Consider the following 25,968-nt stretch of genomic DNA (forward strand, 5'->3'; position numbering starts at 1 on the left):
TGACGCGGTGGGGGCCGGTTCTCGCTCCGGTTAGCGGCAGAAAAACGCCCGGGACGGAGCGGCGGCTGGACCAGTAGCAGTAACAGCAGCTTTGTGGTGGGTGGTGGTGGCCCGTGGTGGTAGCTTCTTTCGGCTCGGCCCATGTAGGTTCTTTCTCAACCTTTTGTGCGAAGACAGCCCGCCCCCTCCGAGAGTCAATTCGCTCCCACGGGACTCGTTCGAGTCAACGCTGCACCTACAACCGTTGCAACGGTGCTCGTCATGCAGCCCTTTGCCCGTCCTGCGGCTCGGCTCGCCTGGGGTCACGCTCGACTGGGGTTCGATCTGTCGACGAGGCCGGGCAGGTCAAGATCCCTCGTCCAGAACCCGGCAATATGTGTGCGGTGCGGTATACAAGCCATTGGCCTCCAGCCAAGGCTTTTCTCCAACCAGACACCACCCAACGGCCCAGGAAAGGGCTCAGGCTCAGGTTCGAGGACCGATAAGGATGTCGAGGCCGAACTCCAGTCCATTCTCAAACCCAAACCCCGACCGATTCCCTTCAAGCCTCAGCGCCAGATCGAGGGACCCAGGGCAGAACAACTGAGGCTGGGCCACCCGAACTTCGAGAAACCTGCAGAGGAGGAAGAGAAGCCTCACACTCTGAGAGTGGAAGCGAAAACCGAAAATGAGAAGCCGAACGAAACCGCTCAACCGCAAGAAACTCGCTCAAGAGCCGAGGACCTCCGAGACTTGGCGTATGCTCAACTCAGCGAGTTGAAGGAAAAGTTTGCCCGTGCAATGGACACCCTGCAGAACCGGGCGATGAATGCCTCCCAGACCCTCAACGATATTACCGGCTACACTAGCATCGAGGCCATCAAACGTCAGAACGCCGTGATAGAGACACAGCTGGCCGAGGCGCACGACCGAGTCCGCAACGCCCGCCAGGCATACAAGACATCCAACGCAAGTCGTGCTGCCACACAGCGAGAAGTTACAACATTATTAGCGCGGAAAGATAGCTGGTCTCCCGGGGACTTGGAGCGATTTACCGAGCTTTACCGGGCAGACCACGTACTTGAAGGAGAGGTCGTCGCCTCCCAAGAAACACTTACAGAGGCCGAAGCCGATGAGCAGAGCTTGAGTATGCGTCTCAATGCAGGCATGTTGAAGCGGTATCACGAAGAACAGATTTGGAGTGACCGGATCCGGAGAGCAAGTACCTGGGGCACATGGGGCCTGATGGGTATGAACTTTGTGCTCTTTGTCGTCCTACAGTTTGTGGCAGAGCCCTGGAAGAGACGGAGGTTAGTCAAGGGCGTGGTTGCCGAGGAAAAGGCTGTGCTTGAGGAGGTTCGAGGCGAGCTCGAGCAGGTCAAGCTCGCGATCGAGAAGCGAGATCAACTTGCAGCGGCTGAAGCCCTGGCCGGAGCCGTCAAGGCAACTGAGACAGACCCTACTGCGGAGGCAGTGGCCGCCGAAGGCTTCATGTCAACCAAGACGACACAGACTACAGAGCCCGTTAAACCAGCGGTGGCAACACCAATAGAAAAGCCCACAGCACCACCAAAGACATGGGAAGAGATGCTGGAGGAGCTGAAGGACCCCGAGTGGTGGAGAGAAAAGGCAGAGGACCTGTGCAGCGAGCGGCGAATAGACCTGCGCATGAGAGACGCCTCGCTGTTGGCGCTCGAGGGAGCGTTGGCGGGAGCGTTTTTGACAGCAAGCTTCATGATGCTTGTGAGATGATGAGTCTATGAAAAACCCAACTTGGATGTAAAAAAACTGAACATAGTGTACAATATTTTTAATGCAGAAGCTGTAGACTATTTGCTTGACACCTAAAAGAAAGCATTCACTTAGACACATGGACAAAAGAGTCACGATGCTTTGAACGCCGCATGCCCCGCCAATCGGGCAGCGGCATATCCCATGACACACGCGGCTAGCGGATGCTCACCTGGTAGGGCTGAAAGGCCAGAAGGAGGACCATCCTTCCAAGGACCCTTTGCTTCCTTTGACAGGTCTTCCCGCAGAGGAACGGTCCCTGTCATCTAACTTCACCAGGGTGACTCAGGGATCTAATATGAGCTTGGATGAAGAGCTGATCGTCTTGGAGCTCTGATTCGCCCGCGCAGAAATGAAGCTGGGTCGTGTCGAGGTCTGAGATTGATTGCACCCAACTGATAAGGGCCTGCGCGCAAGCAGCGGTCAGGTCAGATCTGCGACAGGCGGTGTTGGGCGTGTTGTGGTCTGCTGTGCTGCTGCGTGAGGTGAGGGGGAAGAACCGGTTGGCCTGATTCTAGGACTTTGTAGGACTCGAAACTCACATTTGTATATGTGTCACATTTTATAACTTTTTATGCCTGATGCGCCGCCATGCGGCGGGTAATAATCCACCGCGCGGCGCATGGGGAAAAAAGTAAGAATTGAGATGGAATCATAAGTGACATGTTCGATACGTCTACGGTAATTCTGTTTAACGGTTGCGTACGGGTTAAACTGTGCTGAAGATATCATGCAAAACATGCCCATATGTATAACAGACTTCGTTTCGAAAGCTTGTTTCATGACCAAGGCTCTGCAGATGCACCATGTGCCTCATGAATCCCATGCCTTGGAACTTCTGTTTCAAGTAGGACCTACGGGCAGGTCATCGTCAGAGCCCAGTTTTGAACAGCACAACAAACATGGTCATTGTCCTGGTGGACAAACCCCAAGGCGCACCTCATTAGTCCTAATGTGCACTATATGGAATCCAATTCTTTGCGCGCGTAAGCATGGCGGCTGTGCCATCTGACCAGGCAAAGCCTCCCTTTGTGGCGACACATTTAACATCCGTCTGCTACGTTGCTATTCACCTCTGATCCGCAGCACCAGCGTCTCAAAGACGGTCTTACAAGTAGCAGTCCGTGCCAGACAATGAAGAGAGGAAACATCACCAAGACGAGAAGAGAAGGCTGCGGCATATATCGGCTGAAACACCTCCTTGAGAAAGAGGAGAGAGACAAGCAGACAGAAAAAAAAGCCGCCTGATCATATCAGAGCCTTTGTGGCCGAACGAACCCTGCTACAGTGCAGATACTCGTACGTCGTGTCGTCCACCCATCAACCAAAAGAGCTACGCCGCCGCTACAAGCTCCCCCCGCCAGCCAACAACCCAGCCTGATCGACGACCCAAGGTAACGCAAGAGCGGTCTAAGCTCCCTGGGCTGGGTACAGTACAGTGCCTTAGCAGACAGGCTACCTACTAGGTCTGGTACCTTATGGAAGGTTTGGGCATTGGCTCTGGAGCATTGGGCTTTCTCTTCCCGCCTTCCCCCCTGCCTGTCTGCCTCGCCTTTTCCCTCTACAGACTCTCCTCCCTCTGTCCTCTACTGACAGGATCACCAGGGGAAAATCATTGTTAGGGAGAAGCGACTGGACTCGAGAGCCATTGCTTGCTTGTCTCGCTGAGGGGATCCATACCTACCTCTACCTGCCGCGAGTGGTACCTAAGGCTAGCTTACCGCCCGCTATCCATCGCTACCGCATGCAAAACACACACAAAAACCCCGCCAAACGCCCAAAGCCTCGTTTAACCCCCTCCCCCCGAACCTCGACCTCGTCACTGACGACATCTCCCACCACCACACCACCCTTTGATCCTCCTCCCTCCTCCTGACTCTTCCTACTCCTAACCCGCCAGCTTCTGCTTCTGCTTCATACAAGCGACAGAAGCCCGCCGGCCGAAGGCCACGCACACGCACGCACCCGGTACCTCTCCGCCTGTGCTGCTGTGCTCGGTACCCAACCACGCGAGACGTCAGCTGTCGATCCCGTCGTCTCGCCGTTCCTCCTGGGCAAAACCTGTCGACCGTCCCTCGCCCGCCGCATCCAAGGCGTCGCCGAGGTTGTGTATACCGGCTCGTCTTGACGGCTTTCGCCTCCGTCCCCTTCCTTCCTCATCTTTCCCCGTCCCGCGCGAACGCATCGCGCACCCACGACCGCCATGAACGACGAGGAAGCAATTCAGAATATCTACAAGAAGATCGAGAGGGAAAAGGCCCTCATCAACGCCGCCAATGCGATGAGGGCCCAGACCAACAACGAGGCAGTCCGCTCCCGCCTCGACTCTCAGATGCGCGATGGCCGCCGAAACCTCAAGTTCTTCGAGGAGAAGCTGCAAGACATCCAGCAGCGACGTATTGGCCAGGGCGTCGAAGGCATGTCTTTGGATGATGCCGGCGACGACGCTCCAGCACCCCCTCCCAAGGATGGTTCAGGCAACTGGGCGGGAGAGAGGGGTTCCTACGGCTCTGGCTCGGGGCAATACGGTGGCGGTCACTCTGATCTGATGCCTCCGCGCCATCCTTATGCCACTCCAGGGCCTGGCTCTGGTATCCCGAGAGCACGACCAAACTTTACTAGGCTAGGTTTGTGATGACCTCGCTCTTATCTGCCTACCCTGCGCAGAACTAACACGGGACAGATTTGATCAAATATGACACACCGCACTTGGGACCCCGCATCCAGCTCATGCTATCGCAGATTCAGTTCAAGCTCAATGTCGAGGAGCAGTATCTGAAGGGTATTGAAAAGATGGTGCAACTCTACGGCATGGAGGGCGACCGGAAGAGCAAGGCCGATGCCGCTGCTAGGAAAGTTGAGAGCAAGCAGAAGATAGTATTGCTGAAGCAGGCGCTCAAGAGATACGAAGAGCTGCACATCGACATGGACACTGCGGATGCCCAGGATGGTGAGCTTGCCTCTTGTTTCGACTAGTGTTGTTGCATACTAACATGAACTAGACGACTCGATCAACACACCTAACCTCAGGAAGCCCCTCTCTGGAAGTCTGTCGATCCGAGTTCTTGCCGTCAAGGATGTTGATCACGCTCCTACTGGAAGATTTACGCGAGGACCCGAGACTTTCGTCGCTGTCAAGGTTGAAGACACCGTCATGGCTCGAACCAGGGCCTCGCGAAACGATCGCTGGGAGGCTGAATATCACACCATCGAGGTGGACAAGGCTAACGAGATCGAACTGACCGTCTACGACAAGCCCAGTGAGCACCCAATGCCCATTGCCATGCTTTGGGTTCGAATTTCCGACATCATTGAGGAGATGCGCCGCAAGAGGATCGAGGCCGAGATGAACAGCTCCGGTTGGGTGTCTGCAGACAGGATGGGCAGCGCTTCTGCCCCTTCGCAATTCCCAATGAGCCCATCTCAGGGCTCCTTTGGAGGATCCCCTACATCGCCCGACGGCCCCCAGCAGGGCAACGAGCAGGGCGGCGCATACGGAACACCCGGTCCTCAACCTCAGGTCAACACAGGACCTATCGAAGGGTGGTTCAACCTCGAGCCCACAGGACAGATTCAGCTTCAAATGAGTTTCAACAAGAGCGACAGGCGCCCTGTCGACCTTGGTCTTGGACGAAAGGGTGCCGTCCGTCAGCGCAAGGAGGAGGTTCACGAGATGTACGGCCACAAGTTTGTGCAGCACCAGTTCTACAACATCATGCGCTGCGCTCTCTGCGGAGATTTCCTCAAGTACTCGACCGGCATGCAGTGCGAGGACTGCAAGTACACTTGCCATACCAAGTGTTATTCCAGCGTGGTCACAAAGTGCATTAGCAAGAGCAATGCTGAGACTGATCCCGACGAGGAAAAAATCAACCACCGTATTCCTCACAGGTTTACGCCTTTCTCGAATATGACTGCAAACTGGTGCTGTCACTGCGGCTACATCTTGCCCTTTGGAAAGAAGAATTGTCGAAAGTGTTCCGGTAAGTTCATAATCTTTCTCATTCACTTCGGACGGGACTAATGCTGCCTAGAATGTGGCCTTACCTGCCACGCTCAGTGTGTTCACCTTGTTCCAGACTTCTGCGGAATGTCCATGGCCGTGGCCAACCAGATCTTGGACGGTATCAGGACTCAAAAGCAGAGGCAGGCTAAGGTTTCGTCACTCACCGAGAAGACTCTCCGGCCTGGAAAGACGAGCCCGACTAGCACTCACTCCGCAGCACCTTCGTACTCGAGCTCCAGTGTTCCCAGTTATGCACCCGGGCCAGCGTCCCCTGAGGCGACTGAGGCAGCGAAGCTCATGTATAACCAGCCTCAAGGGCAGAGACCACACCCCGATCGGACATCCTCCAGCTCAGCGGCAACCGCAGCTGCCAGTGCAGCCATGTCTGGCACCCCCGGCGGTGCTCAACGGCAACAGTCGGACTACGGACGTTACAGCGGTGGCTATGACCAACAGGAGGATGCGTATGGTCAAGCAAGTCAACCTGGTGCTGGACAGCAGCGCAAGTACAACCCTGCAGACTATGCCAATGTCAACCCTGGCTATGGTGGACAAGCTCCTCAGCAGGCTCAACGACCTGTGCAGCCGCAGCAGTATCCTCAGCAGCCACCTCCTCAACAGCCGTTGCCCCCAGTACCGCAACAGCAGCCGCAACAGCAGCAGCCCTCTTATCAACAACAGCCGCAGGTGCCTCCGCACAAGCCGCAGGCGGAACCCATGTCCCCCTCTCAGGGATCCGTTTCTGGCGGACAGCGAATGCAGCTCCCTCTTGCTACCGACCCTGGCACCGGTCAGCGTATTGGTCTTGATCATTTCAACTTCCTTGCTGTGCTGGGTAAGGGTAACTTTGGAAAGGTCATGTTGGCGGAGACCAAGAGGTCTCGAAAGCTTTACGCCATCAAGGTGCTCAAGAAGGAGTTTATCATTGAGAACGACGAAGTTGAGAGCATCCGATCCGAGAAGCGAGTGTTCCTGGTGGCCAACAGGGGACGACACCCCTTCCTTACCAACCTGCACGCTTGTTTCCAGACCGAAACCCGTGTCTACTTCGTCATGGAGTACGTCAGTGGTGGTGATCTGATGCTTCACATTCAGCGTGGACAATTCGGTACCAAGCGAGCGCAATTCTACGCTGCCGAGGTTTGCTTGGCGCTCAAGTACTTCCACGAGAACGGTGTCATCTACCGTGATCTGAAGCTCGACAACATTCTCTTGTCGCTCGACGGCCATGTCAAGATTGGTGATTATGGTCTTTGCAAGGAGGATATGTGGTATGGTTCGACAACGAGCACCTTCTGTGGTACTCCCGAGTTCATGGCTCCCGAGGTATGTGCTGATGCTGACTGAACGTGGCGATTTCTCTAACTTTGAACTAGATTCTGCTTGACAAGAAGTACGGACGCTCCGTCGATTGGTGGGCGTTTGGTGTTTTGATCTACCAGATGCTTCTTCAGCAATCCCCCTTCCGAGGCGAGGATGAGGACGAAATCTACGACGCTATCCTTGCTGATGAGCCTCTGTACCCGATCCACATGCCTAGGGACTCGGTCTCGATTCTTCAGAAGCTGCTCACCCGTGAGCCGGATCAGCGACTCGGAAGCGGCCCAACTGACGCACAGGAGGTGATGAGCCAGCCTTTCTTCCGCAACATCAACTGGGACGACATCTACCACAAGCGGGTGCAGCCTCCTTTCATGCCTTCTATCAAGAACCCAACGGATACCAGCAACTTCGATTCTGAGTTTACCAGTGTTACCCCTGTTTTGACCCCAGTTCAGTCTGGTAAGTTTACCCCTAGTTCTCTTGAAGAAGTCAATACTAACACCCATCTAGTCTTGTCGCAGGCTATGCAGGAGGAGTTCCGTGGCTTCTCTTACACTGCCGACTTTGATTAAACGACTGCACACGAGATTGACGATTTTGCAATTCTTTGTTGACATGATGGCGCCGCGGTGAGGAATTGTCTTGCCTATCGGATACCCAGGCGTGATGGTTGGATGGACCGGACACCGCGGGCAGGTGATGTCGGTGCAGCGAGCTCGGGGGGAGCGTCTCAAGGCGCTTCTATTGTTTGCTGTTTGGTTGTAGGCGATTTGTTGTCACGGAAAGAGGTTGGAGAAAAAAACAGGATGGTCAAGTCGTGGTTGAAGCCATGTCAGGGGCCAGAGTGGCAGACAGCGGACAGCAATGGGAGAAACAGCGTGTCTGCTTAATAGAAGCGAGAAGTAACGAGGCTCTTGGAAACAAGCCGAAGGGTAGCTAGTAGTAGTATGGTATACTCTTGTTTTTATAGATCACAATAGTGTTTGTCATGCTGCGTGTGGGTAGTCTCGATAACCAGTAATGTGATACGTGGTCAAGCGTAACTACGGTTCAGACCAAAGGTCGGACCTTTCAGGGCCTTTTCTTTCTTGTTCTATTATATGATAGTTGTCGGACACTTAGATATCGTTCAACCCAGCTCAACTCGTGGTTGGTTGGCAATAGCTAAGGCAACCATTGTAGGTCTACAACACAACCACTTTGTTTAGGGTTTCAACGGACGACACAACATCATGATTTCAAACTTTTGGCATTTTTTTGTTCCTATTTATACCCGTTCTCTTTCTACATTGTCTCTATCCCATCTAAGAAGTGTACTGCTTCTGGAGCAGCTTGGCAATCGTGTTGAGTCTGACTTGATGTTAGAATTATCACTTTACAGATAGAAACAGATGACTTACTGAATGTTGCTGGTACCCTCGTAGATGGCACCAATCTTGCTGTCACGGAAGTACTTCTCGGCAAGACCCTCACGCACAAAGCCCATGCCGCCCATCCACTCAACGGCGAGACCGCTGACGCGGCCGGCAACCTGGGAGGCGTAGAGCTTAGCCATGGCGGCGTCCTTGACAAAGTCCTCGCCGGCCTCCTTCTTGCGAGCGGCGTTGTAGACCAGGGCGCGGGCGGCGGCGATCTCAGTGTAGGACTGAGCAATCTGGTGCTGCATGCCCTGGAACTCACCAACGAGCTGGCCGAACTGCTTGCGGTCGTTCCAGACATAGCGAGCAGCGTTCTCAAAGGCACCGAGGGCCAGACCAGTCATCTGGGCGGCGATACCAATGCGACCCTCGTTGAGCAAGCTGATGGCGTACTTGTAACCGTGACCACGCTCACCAAGGAGGTTCTCCTTGGGCACAACAACGTCGTCGAGGTTGATGACGCAGGTGCTCGAGGCGCGGATACCCAACTTCTTCTCCTTCTTGGCGATGGAGAAGCCGGGGGTGCCCTTCTCGACCAGGAAGGCGGTGATGCCCTTGTAGCCCTTGCTGGGGTCGAGGTTGGCAAAGACGATGAAGAGGCCTGACTCCATCGAGTTTGTGATCCACATCTTGCCGCCGTTGATCTTGAAGCCGTCAGCCGTCTCGGTGGCCTTGGTGGCCAGCGCGAAAGCGTCGGAGCCAGAGACGGGCTCGGAGAGACAGAAGGAGGCGACCGTGTTGGTCGCGAGGCGGGGGAGCCACTTCTTCTTCAAGGCCGGAGAACCGTAGTTGATGATGGCAGTGTTGCACAGAGTGTTGTGCACATCAACCAGGACGGACACGGAGGGATCAGCACGGGCGAGCTCCTCAATGCCAATAATGGCAGAGGTGAAGTTCATGCCAGCACCACCATACTCCTCGGGAATCTCAACACCCATGAGACCCTGCTCGAACAGCTGCTCAACGATAGCAGGATCCATCTCCTCAGCCTCGTCCATCTCGCGAGCCTTGGGGAGGATAACATCGGTGGCGAACTTGGAGACGGTGTCGGCCATGGCGGCCTCGACCTCTGAGAGGTGCGAGATGGGCGTGGGGGGGATCTCGGAGATGTCGATGTGGTCATTGCGACGGGAGGCTGTGGTGGACAGAGGTCGGGCAACGTTGCTAGAGGGTATAGGTGAGCAATTGGCCTAGACAATTGGGTTTGTGGTTCTGCTTACGGGCTTATCCTCGTCATGCAACGCGGAGCGGTGGCGACGCGCTGTGTAAGACCTCGTCCTCCCCTCAGGGCAGGGCGCAAGACCCGAGTAAACGACGACATGGCGAAGATTGGGGTATCAAACGAAGAATTCGAGAGAGAAGGGCAAGGTTAAAGAATTCCAACAGGAGGGTCGGAATTAAAGAGGAAAGATCGGAGAAAGAAGGGGAGGTCTGATCGCCGAGATATCGAGGTGGAGGAGAGACAATCACAAGCCACGAGAGGACAAGACAAGCCGGAACAGGGACAGGTTCCTTCAATCGAGGTATGTAAAGGAAAGAGAAAATGAATTGACGACAAGAAATCAGCTTCCCCCCTTTCTCTTACCCCCCATATATCCTTAACCAAAAGAACGCAGCCACACTACATGCCTACCCGCGGGCGTCTCACGGCTGAGGCGGTTCAAGAGCTGGTTCTTCTCGGCCTTTGGCAGCCGAGGATAACCACCCGAACAGTCGAGGTCATTCGGTATTACACCGGCATTAAAAACATTTCGGGGACCCGATGGCCGGTAGCTGTTGACAGAATGCGGGCGGTGCGGGGAGGATGAAAGGTTCCGTGGATTAACCGGTGACGTCAGGTGGGGCCCCAAATGCCAGATGCCGGGGTAACATGTGATCTGGCCGGAGGCCGGAGGACGGAGGATGATGGGTTCCGATGAGGCTCATCACGTGATTCAATTGAGAGAGGCTGAGATTTTGATATGGCTTCATCGGAGCTTGGTGGTGTAGGAAAGAGGACAGGTTGGAATTGGATCAATTCAACCCACGACAAGCCCCCGCCCGACCCGATACCATCCGTCACAATGGTCGGCTCCATCCTCCGCCAGCTCTTCTCCCCGGCCACCCGCCGGCCCCTCGCCTCGGCCGTCATCTCAACACCAAGCCGCCTCCTCAACACCCCTCGATCCTTCACCACCTCTGCTCCCCGCGCGTTCGCCCCTACACCAGCCCGCCCCGCGACGCTGAACCAGGTCCTCCGCGGAATTCGAAAGGGCAAGCGCGCCCGTCACGCCGTCTCCCCTGCCTTGTCCAACACGCACTGCCCGGCCCTCAAGGGCGTGTGCCTCCGTGTGGGTGTCGTCCGACCCAAGAAGCCCAACTCTGGCGAGCGCAAGACTGCTCGTATTAAGCTCTCCACCGGCGCCCTGATTACTGCCTACATTCCCGGTGAGGGACACAACATTCAGCAGCACAGTGTCGTTCTTGTGAGAGGTGGCCGAGCGCAGGATTGTCCCGGTGTGCGATACCGTCTCGTGCGAGGAGCTCTGGATCTGGTATGTTTCAAAGATGCTGGACCTTGAAAACGGGGTCCGGGGTTGCAAATGGGAATCAAGGACTAACAATTTCCCAGGGTGGTGTTGCCAGCCGAACAACAAGTCGAAGCAAGTTTGGTACCAAGAAGCCCAAGAAGGCCACAGTTGGTTAAGGAGCAATTGGGAAAACGATTTGTCTGAATATATCGCCGAGATGACTTGAGATGGCGCAATGATGGGTCAAGGCCGTCATGATAGAACCTGGCTACGGCCATGTATCGATATTGTACATTATTTTAAGCAAGTTCAGCAGCCATGCATGCCAAAGATCCCAAACAGTCGATCGATTCATACACATCTACATGACCAAAGCTGTCCAAAGTATTTCAAACCCAGACGCCTAATTTTGTCCACGAGCGAACATCCCCAACCCCACCCATCAAGTACGGCCTAAAAATAAGGCAAACAATCTACCGAGCATTACAACCTGTATGATAAACGTACAATCCCACCGCTAATCACCTCCATGGGGTTGCTTTACTGCTGCTCCTCGTAGCCCTGGGGCTTCTCAATGCCGTTGAGCTCGTAATATCGGGAGGTGCCTAGTTGCTGTGTTAGCCAGATCATCCACACGTCACAAGTCACAAGTGCTTACAAGAATAGCCCTTCCAGTCAAAGTTCTCCTTGGGGTTGCAGTGGCAGCGGAGGTCAAGACGCTTCTGCTCACCAGTGGGGCAGTGAGTGAAGGGAACGTGGTAGTAGGCGATGTCGTTGAAGAAGTGAATCTGCTCCTTCTTGAGGAGAAGACCAGCAGCAATAGAGTGGACGGGAGCATCACCCCATCGCTCGTAGAAGAAACCACCGTCCTTGTCGAGGGACTCAAAGAAGTCGAGGTAAGGCTTGCTTCGGAGCCAAGACAGGCTACCAACCTCAAAGTTGGACCACTAAAAAGGGTTAGTCTACCTATCAAGACATTTGAGACACTTCGAAACTCACGAAGTGGCACTTGTTGTAAGTGTTGCCGCCGTCGTCACTGAGGAATTTCATCGAGTTGTCCTCGGCAATGTGCTCGGGGTGGTTGGCCATGAACTTCTTGGTGCTGTCCCAGAGAGTAGGAATGGTGTCAATGTACTCGTAGAGAGAAAGAACGAAGCTGTACTTCTTGTTGTTCTCGTGCATGACACGGAAGGGGTCGTAGTGGATATCGCAGAAGAGCTTGACAGAGGGCTCAACGCGCCAGTAGTACTCGTAGTTCATCATGAGCTCCTGTCGGAAGAAGAAACCAGACTCGAATCGGCACATGTGGCGGTAGCTGACGGAATCACCATAGATGATCTTGCGCGCGGCCATGTCCTCACGAACCTTCTTGGCCTTCTCCTGGTCAATCCACTCGGGGAAGGACCAGTGCTCCTCAGGAATCAGGCCGTAGTGAGTCTTACCAGAGCAGAGAGAGGTGGTGACCTTCTTGAACTGATCATCGAAGGGCTTGTCGTTGAGGAAGACCCAGTCGTAGTTGTATCGTCGGTTGAAACGATCCTCGACCTGACGGATAGACTCGGCAATCTCCCAAACGTCGCTGTTTCGAGCAAGAGTGACAAAGGTGGCGTTCATGCGGGGACCAGGAGCAGTGCCCAGGAGGTTGTCCCAGCCAGGCTCGCCGGGGTTCATGGCCATGGGAGCGTTGGCGAGATCCTCAGCAGGCTTAGCGGGAGCAGCGCCCTCAGCAGCAGGCTTCTGGGCGGGAATCTCGTCCTTGGTGAGGGAGGTATCATCATCGCCGGGAACGGGTGCGGACTCTCCTTGCGGGAAGTTGACAGAGTTGCCAGAGTTAGGGGCATTGGGAACAGCGCCAGGAGCCTGCTGGTTGCCACCAGCTGCAGGGCTTCCGGGGCCACCAGGGAAGTTTCCAACGTTGCCGGTAACGGGGATGGTCTCGTATCTCGAGTTGGAGAAGAAGTAGAACATAGTGAGCGTCTGGGTCAAGACACGTTAGCGAGTGGCGACGTAAGCCGGGCAGAGCAGGAGGCGGCTACATACAAAGAGCGCGAGCGCAATGTAGCGCACGTAGCGCGTATGACCGGCAGCCATGGTGAAGATGGATTCGACGATGCGGAACCGTCAATAAAGGAAGGGCTCGAAGAATCTGAAAAAAGGTGATGATGAAGGATGGAGAAAGGATGATCTGTCGCGATGGGGAGCGGGCGCGCGCACAGGGCGAAAAAAGATTAGGAGCCAAGCAAGGCCGAGAAACTTTTGTACTTAAGGTAGCACTCAAACAAGCATCCCGTCCTCGATGGACTCTAAATGACGCCTGAAATGGTCGACCGTGCACCTGAATCAACCAAGGAAAAAGAAATGCAAGGCCACACGATGCAGAAGATGCTCGTGATGGGGGAGAAGGAGGAATAAAGACAGTGACAAGAGAGTCGATTCGAGTCGAGACGGGAGGAATGGGGGATGAACAGACTGTCCGGGGATGAGCAAGGAGCGGGTCTACGATCGTCAAGTCAGGTACGCGGGACTTGAAGGTACAGCGAGATGCCCGCCAAGACAGGTACCTTGGGGCGGTCTGTGCTATGTGAGACGTGGCCTGCCCTCCTTGGGAGTACTTGGGGTCAGGTACTCTTCACCAAAAGATACCTGCGCCGTCTCCTGGCGCTACTTGAGCTGATGCCTCTGACGTTCAGGGGGTAGAGGATCTCTACTAAAATCGTGGCCGCCACAATTCGAAGCTATTGCCCGCTGGTTCCAGCTTCGTCAGAGTCCAGACGCTTGGATGGAGCAGAGCAGAGCTTCCAGTGATAGCAACCTCTTCGGCGTCTCCAGGGGGCCCGGCTGTTCTTTCGAGATAGGGGAAGGGCACGGAGGCTGATAACCCAGATGCGACTCTTTTGCAAGGCCCCTCGTCTGCTAATTCGGATGGATTGCGTCCCCCTTTCATCATCAGAGGCGCCTCCTAGCTGTTATTCGAGAACTGATGGAATGGCGGGTCCACTGCCACTCCAAGCCGCATCCCTAAGAGACTTTTGTGGCAGCAGCTTTGCTCCTTGATCCGGCAAGGCGGCTTTTCTCGATGCATCACCACCTGTTTTCTCGTATTTCTCGTCTCGAGAGGGAGCCCCCTTTTACGTTTCCTTGGTCTTGTTTTAGGCGATAAAAAAAGGTACCTTGCGTCTAGGAGCTCCGTACTCAGCCTGTAACAGCTCAATTCTCCCCACCTTCTCTGCAAGCGTCGTCTCCCTTTCTTCTGCTTACGAGGCTGTTATCGACAGGGGAGGATTGCCAGACCCCTTGTTTCAGCTTTGGTCGAAAGGTCGAGGGAGGGCAGAAGTATCATCTGCAAATAGAAGTGCTTGATATTGAAGCTCGTTATCTTGAACTACGTGTACAAACTGGAGAGAATCACTATCTCTTCCATATCATGCAATTCCATTCCCAGGTTAGGTACAGGTCAGCAATTGCTCTTAGTCGTCATCAAACATGAGTTGAGATGGCGACATGTGTATCTTTCCGTCGTAGCCGTACCCTTTGTCGCAATTTCATGAGCCCACCAGCTACTGCACGACCTCAGCTCTCCTGCGTCAAATAAACGATGGCCGGCGACTCACTCCGCGCCATAGGGCTTGACAAACCATACTACGTCTTTAGATACACTTTAGGGAGCCATGGATGGTGTTCGTCACGAGAAGATTGGAAAAGAATGGACAACAAACTCCTCAACCGATCACCCATTTGACCACTGTGTCCTTGCTGCAGATTGACACGTACATGCAGGAAGGCTTAAGAACAGGAGATCTGTCCGTTTCTGGGAGACTCGTAGTCTAAAAACCACTTGACGATGTCATCGGCTGGCGATAATTGTTTCCAACCGTTCCTCAGAAGAAGCGCCGAGGTCGAGGTAAGCTGCAAGCAGTTACAGAGCAATGCAACCCCCAGTCGTTGCATGCAAGTTCGGGGATGGATTTCGTTCAATTGGAGCACGGTATCACGATCTAAAACAGAAATATCCTTTCCAGCTGCATCAGGGCCATGCATCATAGCAGGGTCTCACCTCTGAGCTTTGAAATCAGCGTTTTGAGGCTTGCAAGCTATAACGCCCTTGCAGGCTTGCGGATGGAGCTCTTCAAAATTCCCCTCACGTGTATCCACACGTGATTCGACCTTGCCTGAGCAGGTCCGTGCTCCGGGAACGGAATATCCCACATGTGGGGAAAGGCTTGGAGCACATCGCTGGCTCCTCGTCGCATCATCGTTGGCAGAAGAGCCTCGCCGCGCATCTCTTCTGCACCGCGCTCTCCGTCAGCCGGCCTCCCGCAGCATCTTCAACCTCTCGGCGTTTGGCCAGAGCTCTGCGAACCTTATCTCACCATCGCCGCCAGCTTCCTGCTATCTTTGCATGGTTGGCTAGGATACAAACCTCTTGAGCCCGACCTGTTCAAAGACATCATGATAGATTTGTGCGCGTTGGCCGACCCCGCAAGGATCTCCTTTTCTTAGTGGTGAGTACTTTTCTTTGGTCTTTGCGTCTTGACGCTCTACCATGCGTCTGGTTATATCTGCGGTTTCGTCCGCAGAAGACTTCTGGGTGTTTCTCTGGAGCCCGAACCTTCCTGGACGATCAACGACATTTCTCCAAAGCGACCTGTGGAGGAGGCGAACGTGGACATGGTGGTCATCGCTCCACCAGGAAAGCAGCAAGGCTTGTCGACATGGACGACTCTGAGGACGACTTGGCTGTGTCCAGATCACCTATGTACAATTTGCGCGACAAATCCAGTAGAGGGGCCACATAGGAACGAGCGTTGGTTCTGGGATATCGAAATTCGAAACTTGGCAACACATCATTTAATTCTTCCGAAGGACCACGATCTCTGTCGTCTGTCAGGCAGGGGAGTGCTGGAGGACAGCTTGGGCGGGGCTCGAAGCTCAGGGCTGCTAAAAGTTACTTAACCTGGCCTTCAGACACAATACTAATTTCTTCCTAGCACAATCACCGTTCACTCCTTTACTTTCGAATCTGATAACCAACATGTCATTCTTCGGTTTCGACGCAACCGGTCGCCATAACACGGCGGCGCCTGGCTTCTCCCAAACCCACGACCCCTTTGCAGGGTTGTCGGGCAGGGATGGAGACGGCGATGATGCTCTCGACTTTGAGGATACCTATGATGGTCTTGGAGATCAGCTTGAGGAAACCGGCGATGCGTTCAATGACGATACTTTTGGAGATAGTGGCCCTGCAGTAGGAAAGAGTGTGGGCAAGGATTTCGACTTTTTCGGCCAGACAGCCAAGGTTGCCGGTGCTATTGAGGAGGAACATCTCCGATTCCATCGCCAGGGACCCGCGATCAAGACCACCCCCGCCGTTCCTCAGTATGGCGCCGCCGATATGCACTCGTACTACTCCAACCAGCCCATCCAACAGCCTGTACGCTCTGGCTATGAAAAGTACCGAGACCCCGAACCACTTCCCGATCTCCACGTCGACAGAAGTATCTGGGGCATTGGGCCAGCCAAGCCCGCCAAGCAGGCTTCTCCCGCTCCTCCTGTTCAATCTATTCCGTCCGCTTCTAGTCGCAAGGTCATGAGTTTGGAGGAGGTTGAGGCTGCTATGCGAGCTCAGCCCAAGAAACCGACCCCTCAGCCTCCTGTCGCGGAGCTGGCTTATCAGCAGCCTCCTCCTGGATATCCTGTTCAGCAGCAACCTCCCCAGCAGCATGGACATGGCCACCCGGTGACTATCTTGCAACGACCTCAGAGCATCCAGCCGAAGCCCACCCCGCCAGCCCAAGGCCTTCAGGCAACCCCTGTTCAACAGCACCAGCTCCCGGTCCAGCCTACCCAGATCCTGCAGAACCCTAACCGCTCTACCCCCGATGCGCGGGCGGCGCCTCATGGCCACCAGGCCAAGCACTCCCATGGCGCCACCCCTAGTCTCGCTCAATTGCAAGCGCACCCTCAGATGATGCAGATGTCGGAGGAAGAGAAGGCAGCCTTTTTGGATCAAGAGACAAAGAGGGCCAAGCGTAACCACAAGATTTGGCTTCTCTCCAAGGACAATGGCTTGATGACTCCGCAAGACAAGAACTTCATCACCCGCATCCAGCTCCAACAGCTCGTTGCCGCCACCGGCAACCCAGTTGATGGCTCAGATGCGTCCATTGCCGAGGATTTCTACTATCAAGTTTACAGCCACATCCGAGCCGGCCAGCGCCAGAACCCCAGCCAGCCTCTCAGCAACTTTGCCCAGACGTACCTGTACCAGACTGGCAGTCGCCAGGGTGGCATGCGACGACATGGCCGACCTGCTGAGAACCACTTCCAGCGAATGGAACAGCAGGTCCAGCGTGCTGTTGAGGCTGCCAAGAACAAGCCTAAGAACCCCCAGCTTGTCATCGCCGGCAGTCTGGGAAAGATTTCTTTCAGCAACGCAAAGACGCCCAAGCCTCTCCTTAACATCAAGCGAACCGAGAGCGACCACCAGCGTCCAAGCAGCGGAAAGAAGGGCTCCAGTCTTGACCGAAAGACGATTCTGCGCAACGTGGAGAAGGTGTACCAGACCCTCATGCAGATTGAGGACCATGTTCGACTTATTCCACCTCCAATGACAAGCCCCGACGAGGAACTGGAGAACAAGCACAAGGAATGGGCTACCATTCTGGAGTCCTACAACGCCAAGCTCTGGGGTGAACTCAAGGTCCATGAGCCGATTGGAGTCATCGTTCCTCACCCCTTCATTGCTTTCTTGTCCTGCGCCAAGGGTGAGAAGGCCATTCCTCGAATCTTCCCTCACCTCTCTTTTGAGCAACGAACTACCATCTTGACCATGATCATCTACCACCTCGACCAATTGGATGTTGTGCAAGGCGCGGCCATCAACCCGGGCGAGGTGACTACTCTTAACGCGCGGATGCGAGAGAAGATTGAACTGTTCATCTCTACTGTGATGCCATCATTGATGCAGTACTTCAATGATACTGGTTTGGATATTGTTGATGGCGTCCTCAACCTCATTGCCACAAAGCTCAACGTGGATCTCATCGCCAGATCGAGAATCGGCGTGTCCATGTTGACACTTATCCTTAGCCGTGCCGTCCTCCTCAAGCAAACGGGCGCCGGCACTCCGGAGCAATGGGATAAATGGTATGTGAGCCCTCGAGTAGACATTTGGACTTGAGCTAACAACTATTAGGGATCGCACTTTTGAGACCTTGTTTAGCAGACTTGAGCCTTCATTGCCTCACATCTTCCCCGGTAGTGTCAACACCGGAGAGGACGTCTATGTGTGGCAACTTCTTGCAGCCATGGGCGTCAGCGCGTCTCACGACCAACAGACTCGCCTTGTCTTGGCTGTCAAGGACCGTGTCCTGGACACGGTTACTGTTTCAAAGACGCTGCCTCCGGCTATGGCGGCCGAGCGGCTGAACAGTGTCAACCTGTTTATGCGTTCCATCGGGTTGGATGTTGAGCTTCTCCAGTAAACAGACGTTTGATATTGCACGCAGTCGATGGCGATTCTTGGGGTTTCTGGGCTGGCATTTGGGAGCACTAGGGAGAACCGGGATAATGCGTGGTGCACAAAAAAGAGAATCAAGTTTACGGGTTGATGGAGGAGAACATTGGGAACGACGCATCGCGGTTGGCATTGCATGATGGGTGTACCAAATATCAAAGCGTAGAGTGCTCAGCTCAGCGCACTCTTGTGTTACCGGCATAGGTTACCATGTCGGACGACTGACTACTCGTGGAGAGAGTTTGGGAGCGGGCTCTTTTCTATCGAGAATAAGTTATATAGTATTTCGAATTATACGCGTTTTTGCAAAGCGATGTTGAGGTTCCCCATGATCAGTGTCTCATTGCATAACCCATTCTATGAATTGCATTGTATCCTATTACGCCGTCTCATGCAACCGTGTTTCAACCATCTCCAGGACCTCGTTGCCATTGACGGCCAGCCTAGTCAACCACCATGTTGTCCGAGGTCGTAGTTTGGTGTTTTGGACGTCGAGGGAGATGCTTTGTCACTCCGCTCAGTCCCTTTGGATCGAGCTCCTGGTGATCCTCGACCAAGGCATCCTTGCTGGGTTCTTTCTAAGATTCGCTTGGGAAGCCGGGTTTGGGCTTCTTCACTTTGAAGACAGCCTCAAAGTACTGGTCATCATCCCACTTGCGACCCAAATGGGGAACAGCATCCTCTAACGGCCGCTCCTCCTTCGCAGCGGCGTCAGCCTTTGTCTCCTTGCCCTTTGTCTCTTCGTCCTGGACTTCTTCACCCTCGGTAGGACGCAGGAATAGACTCTCGTTATAGACCTCCCAGGCGGCCTCCTCGTTCTCGTCGGTGAAGCGCAGGGTGCGCCAGTTTTCGGACTGGACGGCGCGCAGGCGATCAGCCATGGTTTCGGTAGTGACGGTATCACCGTCTCCGGTGGTCTTGACTGTCATGTGGATAGCCCGGGCAGTGGCAGCACCCGAAGACGGGCCCGCATCCTTTGAGGTGGCTTGACGATCGAGTTGAACGGCTGCGTCTATGTGGTGTAGCTGAGGACGAAGCATAACGAGGGATGAGACGGGGGTGAGATGGAGCTCCTCTGAAGTACATGTTAGAGAATGCATTGCGCAGTAAGAAATGGGGGTACTCACTCCCTTGAAAGACGCCAACCATGTGAAGCTGCTTCTGAGTTTTGGGATAATGCCCACCCAGAGTCTGCGTCCTCAGCACCTTGTCCTGCCGGACAGCCTCAGCCCAGTCCAAGTTATCAGCGTCCTCCTCAGCCTTCTTCCTCCCACCACGACCCTGCACACCACCAACGCCAAAGCCACCAGCCAGACCATGACTACCACCATTCTTGGCCGCCATGGAAGCCTGCAGCCCCTTTCCCCACTTGAGACCCTTCTCGCGGTCGTAGGCGACGCTGTGGTCGAGGGGCAGGTCGACCTCAACCATGCCTGCGCGCGTCTTGAGGCGGAGCTCGGTGGGCGCGGCCTGAGGGGTGTCGCTGGCGGTGTTTGGGTGCTGGAGGATGAGGAGGCGGCGACCCAGCGGGAGGGATGGGTTTATGAAGACGTTGTAGGTGGCCGTGACGGGGTCGTCTTCGTCATCGTCGTCTATGGTGTTTGTGGATGCTGATTGCTGGAGCTTGGGGTCGATGTCGTCGACGTCCATTGGGGTCACGGACTCGTCAGGTCGAGTAGCCATTTTATAAGATATGAGGTGTGTGCGATAGTTATCAGAGTGTTGGGGAAGAAGCTTCAAGGCCTGCCGCTGCAAGCTGTCGAGGTCGAGATGAAGGGTAGCTTTGCGACAGATGCGCTGTGCTCGCAGACAACCGTAGTTGTAGACTATCGATAGTCCAGCTCGCGAGGTTCAAATATGAAATTCGTTTGCTCCTTCTGTGTTCCTTGCGACAATGTTTATTAGAGGACAAATAAGAAAGAGGGTATCACGGCCATTGCTCTGTCGAGTTGGTCATCTTGAATCTTGGAGGGGCGCCGGAGAAATTTCCAAAGCTCGTCCCCCGCCAAAGTTTGGGCCTTATCTTATCGCGGCATTCCATCATGAAGGGTCCCTGGGTTAGACATGAATCTTTTTTATGGCCGTCAAGATGGATTTCTCGGCAACTCCTCTCAATCTATTCAACTTTTTAACCGTTTACTTGGCTTTAAACAAGCAGAGACAAGTTGGCTTTTAGCTCTACAACATTATTCTCATCCAGTCCTTGACACCATCATCGCCAGTATGGTAGGTAGTTCAAGCAAGACGAGCCCAAATCAACCCATGCAGTCGCCCAAGAAATGCTCTATAATGTTCAACCCTCTAACGGCCACCCTTGCCGCGGTCTCGTCGTCCTCCCTCCAGCACCTTGACCCTCTTGTTAAACCTCTCTCCAATTCCAGGTCCCATGCCGCTACCACGAGGTCCATCCGTAGTGTCGATGCCGCGCTTTCGGCTCTTGTCCAGGAGCGCGCGGACTCCACCACCGGATTGTTTGCGCTTGGTGAGACGGTCGATGCGGTCAACACCCTCTCCAAGGTTGTGCCATTCCTCGCCACCAAACTGCATGCGACTGCTGCGACCAGACTGCTTCGCCTTCTTGGCTCGTTCCTTCTTGCTCTCCTTGGGGAGACGGGTAAAGTTGGTCTCTTCGTACTCTCGGCGCTCCGCCTCCTCCTTTCGCTCGGCATCCGTCTTCATCTTGCGACCACCCTGGACAATGGTCGTACCAATACTGGGCTGGGCGAGAGGAGCAGAAGAGAGCTCTGAAGCAACAAACTCTTCCATAGTATGCGACTTGATGGCGCGCCGGTCTGACTTGTCGCGACGCTGGGGGGCGTCCATGACCTGGCGTTCTCGCCTGGGAGGACGGTAAACGCCTGGCGCTCCTCCATCGCGCGACTTCTCGGTCGCAACATCGCTAACCAGAGCTCCGAATTTGGGTGCTGCTGAAAGGTCGCCAGGTTTACGGGAGATGGCCTCAGTCTCGCTCTCCTCCTCAGAATCGTCTTCAGATCCCGACTCCTTCTGTTCCATCTCGGCTGCCTTTCTCTCACGCTCCACATCGTCGGCTGTTCGAAGGAATCGGTCGATAGAATAGCGCAGCTTCTCCTCTAGTGGTCGGGCTCCTCTCTCCAGGTACAGACGCAGCTCCACCAGTTTTGATCGCACGGACTCGTCCAGCTCGGAATCATCTTCGTCTGACTTTTCAGAATCCGACTTAGAGTTGCGTAGCTTGAGGAGAATCAAGAAGACGAGGTTTTGTAGGTAGGAAAGGAGCAGTTCGTTCTTGACGTCGAGGAGGGAGATGCCGTCCTTCTGGTGTTCAATGGCGGCGATTTTGGGGGTGACCTCGAGCGCAGAAGAAAGCGACTGCGTCAGCGAGGTCAGCAGCGCTGGTAATGTCGTTGGGGCCGCCATCTTGTTGTATGTGTCCGAGACGTAGACGCGAGGTTGGATGTCTCATCAAAAAGTTTTGGCTGCTTCAACTTTTTAGCGGGGCCATGTTGGAGAATCTGCAGGCCTGTAACACTAGCCACCTTGCGCCACACCACACCTGCTCTCGCTTACTGCCGGTCCCCGTCCCGGCAAGGGGATCTTCCGGACTTATCTCCTGACTAAGCGAGGCGCCGAGCTGTTTGTCTGGAACTTGGCCAGATAATAGGGACCTGAAGTCCAAAGTGGCCTCGAAGCTCCTTGAGTTGGCGTCTAACTCGTGCAGCTTTTCCGCTGGCTTGATTCACCACAATATCCATCGTATCAACGACCGCCAGTCAAAGCAAGAGCTCTTGAGCCTCTTGTTGGCAGACTATCTAGTCTTGCATTTTCCTCCCTCGCTGTCGCGGAATCTCGATCCGCGCATTGTCGTCAGCTCCAACCTGGACTCGACATCTAGCATCTATCTTTCGCAACGCTCGTTCCATTAGATTTACGCCTGTCTGCGCATGACCAACCCTTCAAGATGCATTTCAGAGACTTTGCGCCTTCAACGGCGCTTCTTACCTCGCTTCTAGCGGTTCCCCAGCTGGCCTCGGCCTTCTACCTCCCCGGTGTCGCCCCGACCACGTACAAGGACGGAGACAAGGTCCCTCTCTACGTCAACAGCATCAAGCCCGTCGCCGCGCCTCAAGATGCTCGCCTGCACTCGGTTGTCTCGTACGACTACTACCATCCCGCGTTCCAATTTTGCCAGCCCGAAGGTGGACCTCAATATGTGTCAGAGAGTCTAGGCAGCATTCTCTTCGGAGACCGAATCATGACCTCCCCCTTCGAGCTCATCATGGGCAAGAACGAGACCTGCAAGCCCCTTTGCGAGACGACGTACCCCGAGAAGTCCATCACCTTCGTCAAGAGCCGTATCGAGCAGGGTTACAGCTTGAACTGGCTGGTCGACGGTCTCCCTGCTGGTCAGCAGATTAAGGACCAGTTGACGGGCACTACCTTTTACAGCTCTGGCTTCTTGCTTGGCCAGGACGACGAGAGTGACAATATCCTCTTTAACAACCACTACGAGATCTGGGTCGAATACCACGAGGTTAACAACGATGCTAGCCAGCGCCGTGTTGTCGGCGTTGTCGTGGAGCCCAGCTCCAAGGAGTACGGAGGCAAGGCGGACTGTGGCAACCACCAGCCCATCGTGTTCAATGGCAAGGAGAAAACGGTTGCCTTCAGCTACAGTGTTTACTGGCGCAAGTCCGATACCGCCTGGGCTACGCGTTGGGACAAGTATCTGCACGTCTTCGACCCCAAGATTCACTGGTTCTGGCTTATCGACACTGCTATTATTGTCGTCATCCTCGTCCTGACTGTCATGTCGATTCTGGTCCGAGCCCTCAAGAAGGACATTGCGCGTTATAACCGACTTGATCAGATCGACCTCGACGATTTTGGTGGCACCTCGGTCGTTGAGGATGGTGTTCAGGAGGATTCTGGCTGGAAGCTGGTTCATGGCGATGTCTTCCGACCCCCTCCTCGCCCTCTTCTCCTGTCCATCCTCGCGGGTAACGGTGTCCAGCTCTTCTGCATGACGGGCTGCACTATTCTGTTCGCCCTCCTTGGATTCCTGTCTCCTTCCAACCGTGGCTCTCTCGGCACCATCATGATTCTCCTCTACACTGTCCTCGGCTTCGTTGGTGGTTACGTCTCAGCCCGAACTTACAAGGCCTGGCAGGGCGAGGCTTGGAAGCTCAACATCGCCTTGACTCCTCTCCTGGTTCCTGGAATTGTCTTTTCCTGCTTCTTCCTTCTGGACCTCTTCCTTTGGGCTAAGCAGTCATCGGGTGCGGTTCCTTTCACCACCATGCTTGTTCTCGTCGCCATCTGGTTCATTATCTCCATCCCTCTATCGGTTGCTGGCTCCTGGCTTGGTTTCCGTGCCCCTGGCTTTGAGCCCCCCGTCCGCACCAACCAGATTCCTCGACAGATTCCTCCTGTGAGCACCTATCTCAAGCCTATTCCTAGCATGCTCATTGTGGGTCTCCTTCCCTTCGGTGCCATCTTTGTTGAGCTGTACTTCATCATCAGCTCTATCTGGTTTAGCAGGATTTACTACATGTTCGGTTTCCTGTTCCTTTGCTATGGTCTCATGATTGTCGTTTGCGCCGCCGTCACCATCCTCATGGTCTACTTCCTGCTTTGCTCGGAGAACTACAACTGGCAGTGGAGGTCTTTCCTCGCTGCCGGCATGAGCGGTGGCTACATCTTCCTCAACTGCCTGCTGTACCTTGTCACCAAGGTCAAGCTGGGCGGTCTTGCTGGCACTGTCCTCTACATCGGCTACAGTGCCCTCATCTCGTTCCTCTTCTTTATCCTTGCTGGTGAGTTGCCCGTCCTTATGCCATTGTTCATATCTAACGTGATGCACAGGCTCTATTGGCTACTTCGCAAGCTGGTGGTTTGTCCGCAAGATTTACTCCTCCATTAAGATCGACTAAGCTGTCGCGTGAGTGGAGGTTAAGCAGAGGCTCTGAAAACGAGCCTTGAACGATGGATAACTTATGACAGGGAGACGAGTGTGGCGTTTGTAACAATACATGTACGACCAGCGTCTGAATTTGCGATTTAACCTCGCGTCACTCCTTTGATCACGGTCAAGGGTCAGCCGGAGAAATGATGGCAGCAGGGCATGTGTAGCGCTATCAGGTTGTTGTGTCGGCGGAGTAGATTTGTTTCATTTTTAGACGGGCAAAAGAGATCGGGAACGGGCCCGGTACAATTCAAATACGTTGGTTATGGGTGAGGAAAGGCATCTCTTATTGTTTTCAGCTTCTATAGAGATCAAAATATTATGGCTTGCTTTTGGTTCAATCGTCGTCGTCGTCGTCGTCATCCAAATCATCCAGGTTAGTAAACTGGAACTGGGCCTTTTGCTGGGGAGGTCCAGCCGTGCTCTTGGTCTCGCCGGGAGCACCAGATGGCCCTCCGACAACACTGGCTCGTCTCCAGGCCTCTTGTTCCTTCTCCCTCTGTCGCTCCCGCTCGATGCGCTGGCGCTCGCGGTCTTCGCGAATCTTCCTCTCGCGTTCTTCTTGGGCCAGGCGGGCTTCCTCCTCCTTCTGCTTCCGCTCCTCTTCCTCGCGTTGCTTGCGCGCTTCCTCCTCAACGGGATCATAGCCCTTGGGTTCGATGCCTTGCTCCATGAGAACTTGGTTAGAGGCCAGGGAGCCAGCACGGATCTTGTCCTCCTGGGGCCAGGGGAAGAAGAGCTGGCCGGACAAGGGGTTCAAGAACTGGGTCCATCCCTCGGGGAGGTTGGTGTTGGCCGATGTGGTGGTCTGCTGGGTCGCGGGCTCCTGGGACACTTGCGGTGTGCCATTCATAACGGCGGGACTCTGGACCTGCGATGTAGGGGGCGCCGAGGGCGTCATGACGGAGGCGTTTTGGGAGTCGGGCCCGGGTGTCTGGCCTGCAGGCGTCTGGCCCTCAGGGGGAGAGGGTGACACGGGGTTGATGGTACCCGCAGGTGGCATGGTGGTCTTGCTGATGCGACGAGCATAGTTGAGAAGTTCTTCGTAGGCTATGGGGTAGTTGGGTTCGGCTGAGAAGGTAGTGGCATGCGTCGTCACGATGTCCTTGCGGGTCGTTGCGAGACTGGAGATGGTGTCGCGGATCTGGGCGTCGAGAGCTGCTGAAGACTCGCGGAGTTGCTGAATCCGTAGGTAGTTGTTCTGGTGTGTTTGAACTACGTACAGTTAGCATCAGCGCCAGGAGGAATAACGTCAAAAGGAACTTACCCTCTTCCAAGCCTTTGCTCAGTTCATTGTCGGCCGCCTCGAGCTCTTGGGCATGCAACGTAGAAGGGTGATATTTGGTGACCGAGTCGATCAAATTGGCAAGGGCCTTTTCCAGCCGCTCAAAGCGACGGTCAATGAAGGTATCCATCCCGTGATCCGTGCTGGACAAGTCGTCAAGAGGAATTATTGGATGTGAGAGAGGAAGAACAAGAGA

General features: G+C 54.6%; 9 protein-coding genes across 9 annotated transcripts; 5 read left to right on the forward strand and 4 right to left on the reverse strand.

Annotated features, from left to right (window-relative positions):
* Positions 1-261: 261 nt before the first annotated feature.
* On the forward strand, positions 262-1,731 carry MRS44_006661 (uncharacterized protein; the record flags this gene model as incomplete). The annotated part of the gene is made up of 1 exon (XM_046280494.2): positions 262-1,731. One exon carries the CDS (start codon positions 262-264, stop codon positions 1,729-1,731), a length of 1,470 nt encoding a protein of 489 aa, XP_046139726.1.
* Positions 1,732-3,973: 2,242 nt separating this feature from the next.
* On the forward strand, positions 3,974-7,671 carry MRS44_006662 (uncharacterized protein; the record flags this gene model as incomplete). Its single annotated transcript, XM_046280493.2, has 6 exons — positions 3,974-4,397; positions 4,454-4,720; positions 4,773-5,753; positions 5,805-7,102; positions 7,153-7,558; positions 7,610-7,671. 6 exons carry the CDS (start codon positions 3,974-3,976, stop codon positions 7,669-7,671), a joined length of 3,438 nt encoding a protein of 1,145 aa, XP_046139725.2.
* Positions 7,672-8,403: 732 nt separating this feature from the next.
* Positions 8,404-9,838, reverse strand: MRS44_006663 (uncharacterized protein; the record flags this gene model as incomplete). Its single annotated transcript, XM_046270680.2, has 3 exons — positions 8,404-8,449; positions 8,500-9,681; positions 9,738-9,838. 3 exons carry the CDS (start codon positions 9,836-9,838, stop codon positions 8,404-8,406), a joined length of 1,329 nt encoding a protein of 442 aa, XP_046139724.2.
* Positions 9,839-10,580: 742 nt separating this feature from the next.
* MRS44_006664 (mitochondrial 37S ribosomal protein uS12m) lies at positions 10,581-11,203 on the forward strand (the record flags this gene model as incomplete). Its single annotated transcript, XM_046280492.2, has 2 exons — positions 10,581-11,051; positions 11,129-11,203. The coding sequence occupies 2 exons, from the start codon at positions 10,581-10,583 to the stop codon at positions 11,201-11,203; spliced, it is 546 nt and encodes a 181-aa protein (XP_046139723.1).
* Positions 11,204-11,567: 364 nt separating this feature from the next.
* On the reverse strand, positions 11,568-13,118 carry MRS44_006665 (uncharacterized protein; the record flags this gene model as incomplete). Its single annotated transcript, XM_046280491.1, has 4 exons — positions 11,568-11,632; positions 11,686-11,974; positions 12,027-13,004; positions 13,068-13,118. 4 exons carry the CDS (start codon positions 13,116-13,118, stop codon positions 11,568-11,570), a joined length of 1,383 nt encoding a protein of 460 aa, XP_046139722.1.
* Positions 13,119-15,233: 2,115 nt separating this feature from the next.
* MRS44_006666 (uncharacterized protein) lies at positions 15,234-18,511 on the forward strand (the record flags this gene model as incomplete). The annotated part of the gene is made up of 4 exons (XM_065621847.1): positions 15,234-15,487; positions 15,605-15,783; positions 16,016-18,173; positions 18,223-18,511. The coding sequence occupies 4 exons, from the start codon at positions 15,234-15,236 to the stop codon at positions 18,509-18,511; spliced, it is 2,880 nt and encodes a 959-aa protein (XP_065477919.1).
* A 610-nt stretch (positions 18,512-19,121) lies between these two features.
* MRS44_006667 (uncharacterized protein) lies at positions 19,122-21,942 on the reverse strand (the record flags this gene model as incomplete). Its single annotated transcript, XM_046274556.2, has 3 exons — positions 19,122-19,618; positions 19,671-20,369; positions 20,850-21,942. The coding sequence occupies 3 exons, from the start codon at positions 21,940-21,942 to the stop codon at positions 19,122-19,124; spliced, it is 2,289 nt and encodes a 762-aa protein (XP_046139720.2).
* Positions 21,943-22,483: 541 nt separating this feature from the next.
* Positions 22,484-24,455, forward strand: MRS44_006668 (uncharacterized protein; the record flags this gene model as incomplete). Its single annotated transcript, XM_046274554.2, has 2 exons — positions 22,484-24,338; positions 24,388-24,455. 2 exons carry the CDS (start codon positions 22,484-22,486, stop codon positions 24,453-24,455), a joined length of 1,923 nt encoding a protein of 640 aa, XP_046139718.1.
* A 369-nt stretch (positions 24,456-24,824) lies between these two features.
* Positions 24,825-25,902, reverse strand: MRS44_006669 (uncharacterized protein; the record flags this gene model as incomplete). The annotated part of the gene is made up of 2 exons (XM_046279279.2): positions 24,825-25,702; positions 25,755-25,902. 2 exons carry the CDS (start codon positions 25,900-25,902, stop codon positions 24,825-24,827), a joined length of 1,026 nt encoding a protein of 341 aa, XP_046139717.1.
* Between the last annotated feature and the right edge of the window lie 66 nt (positions 25,903-25,968).

The sequence above is a fragment of the Fusarium solani genome (genome assembly GCF_023522795.1).
Source record: "Fusarium solani strain SB1 chromosome Unknown bctg00000003_1, whole genome shotgun sequence".
NCBI lineage: Eukaryota > Fungi > Ascomycota > Sordariomycetes > Hypocreales > Nectriaceae > Fusarium > Fusarium solani.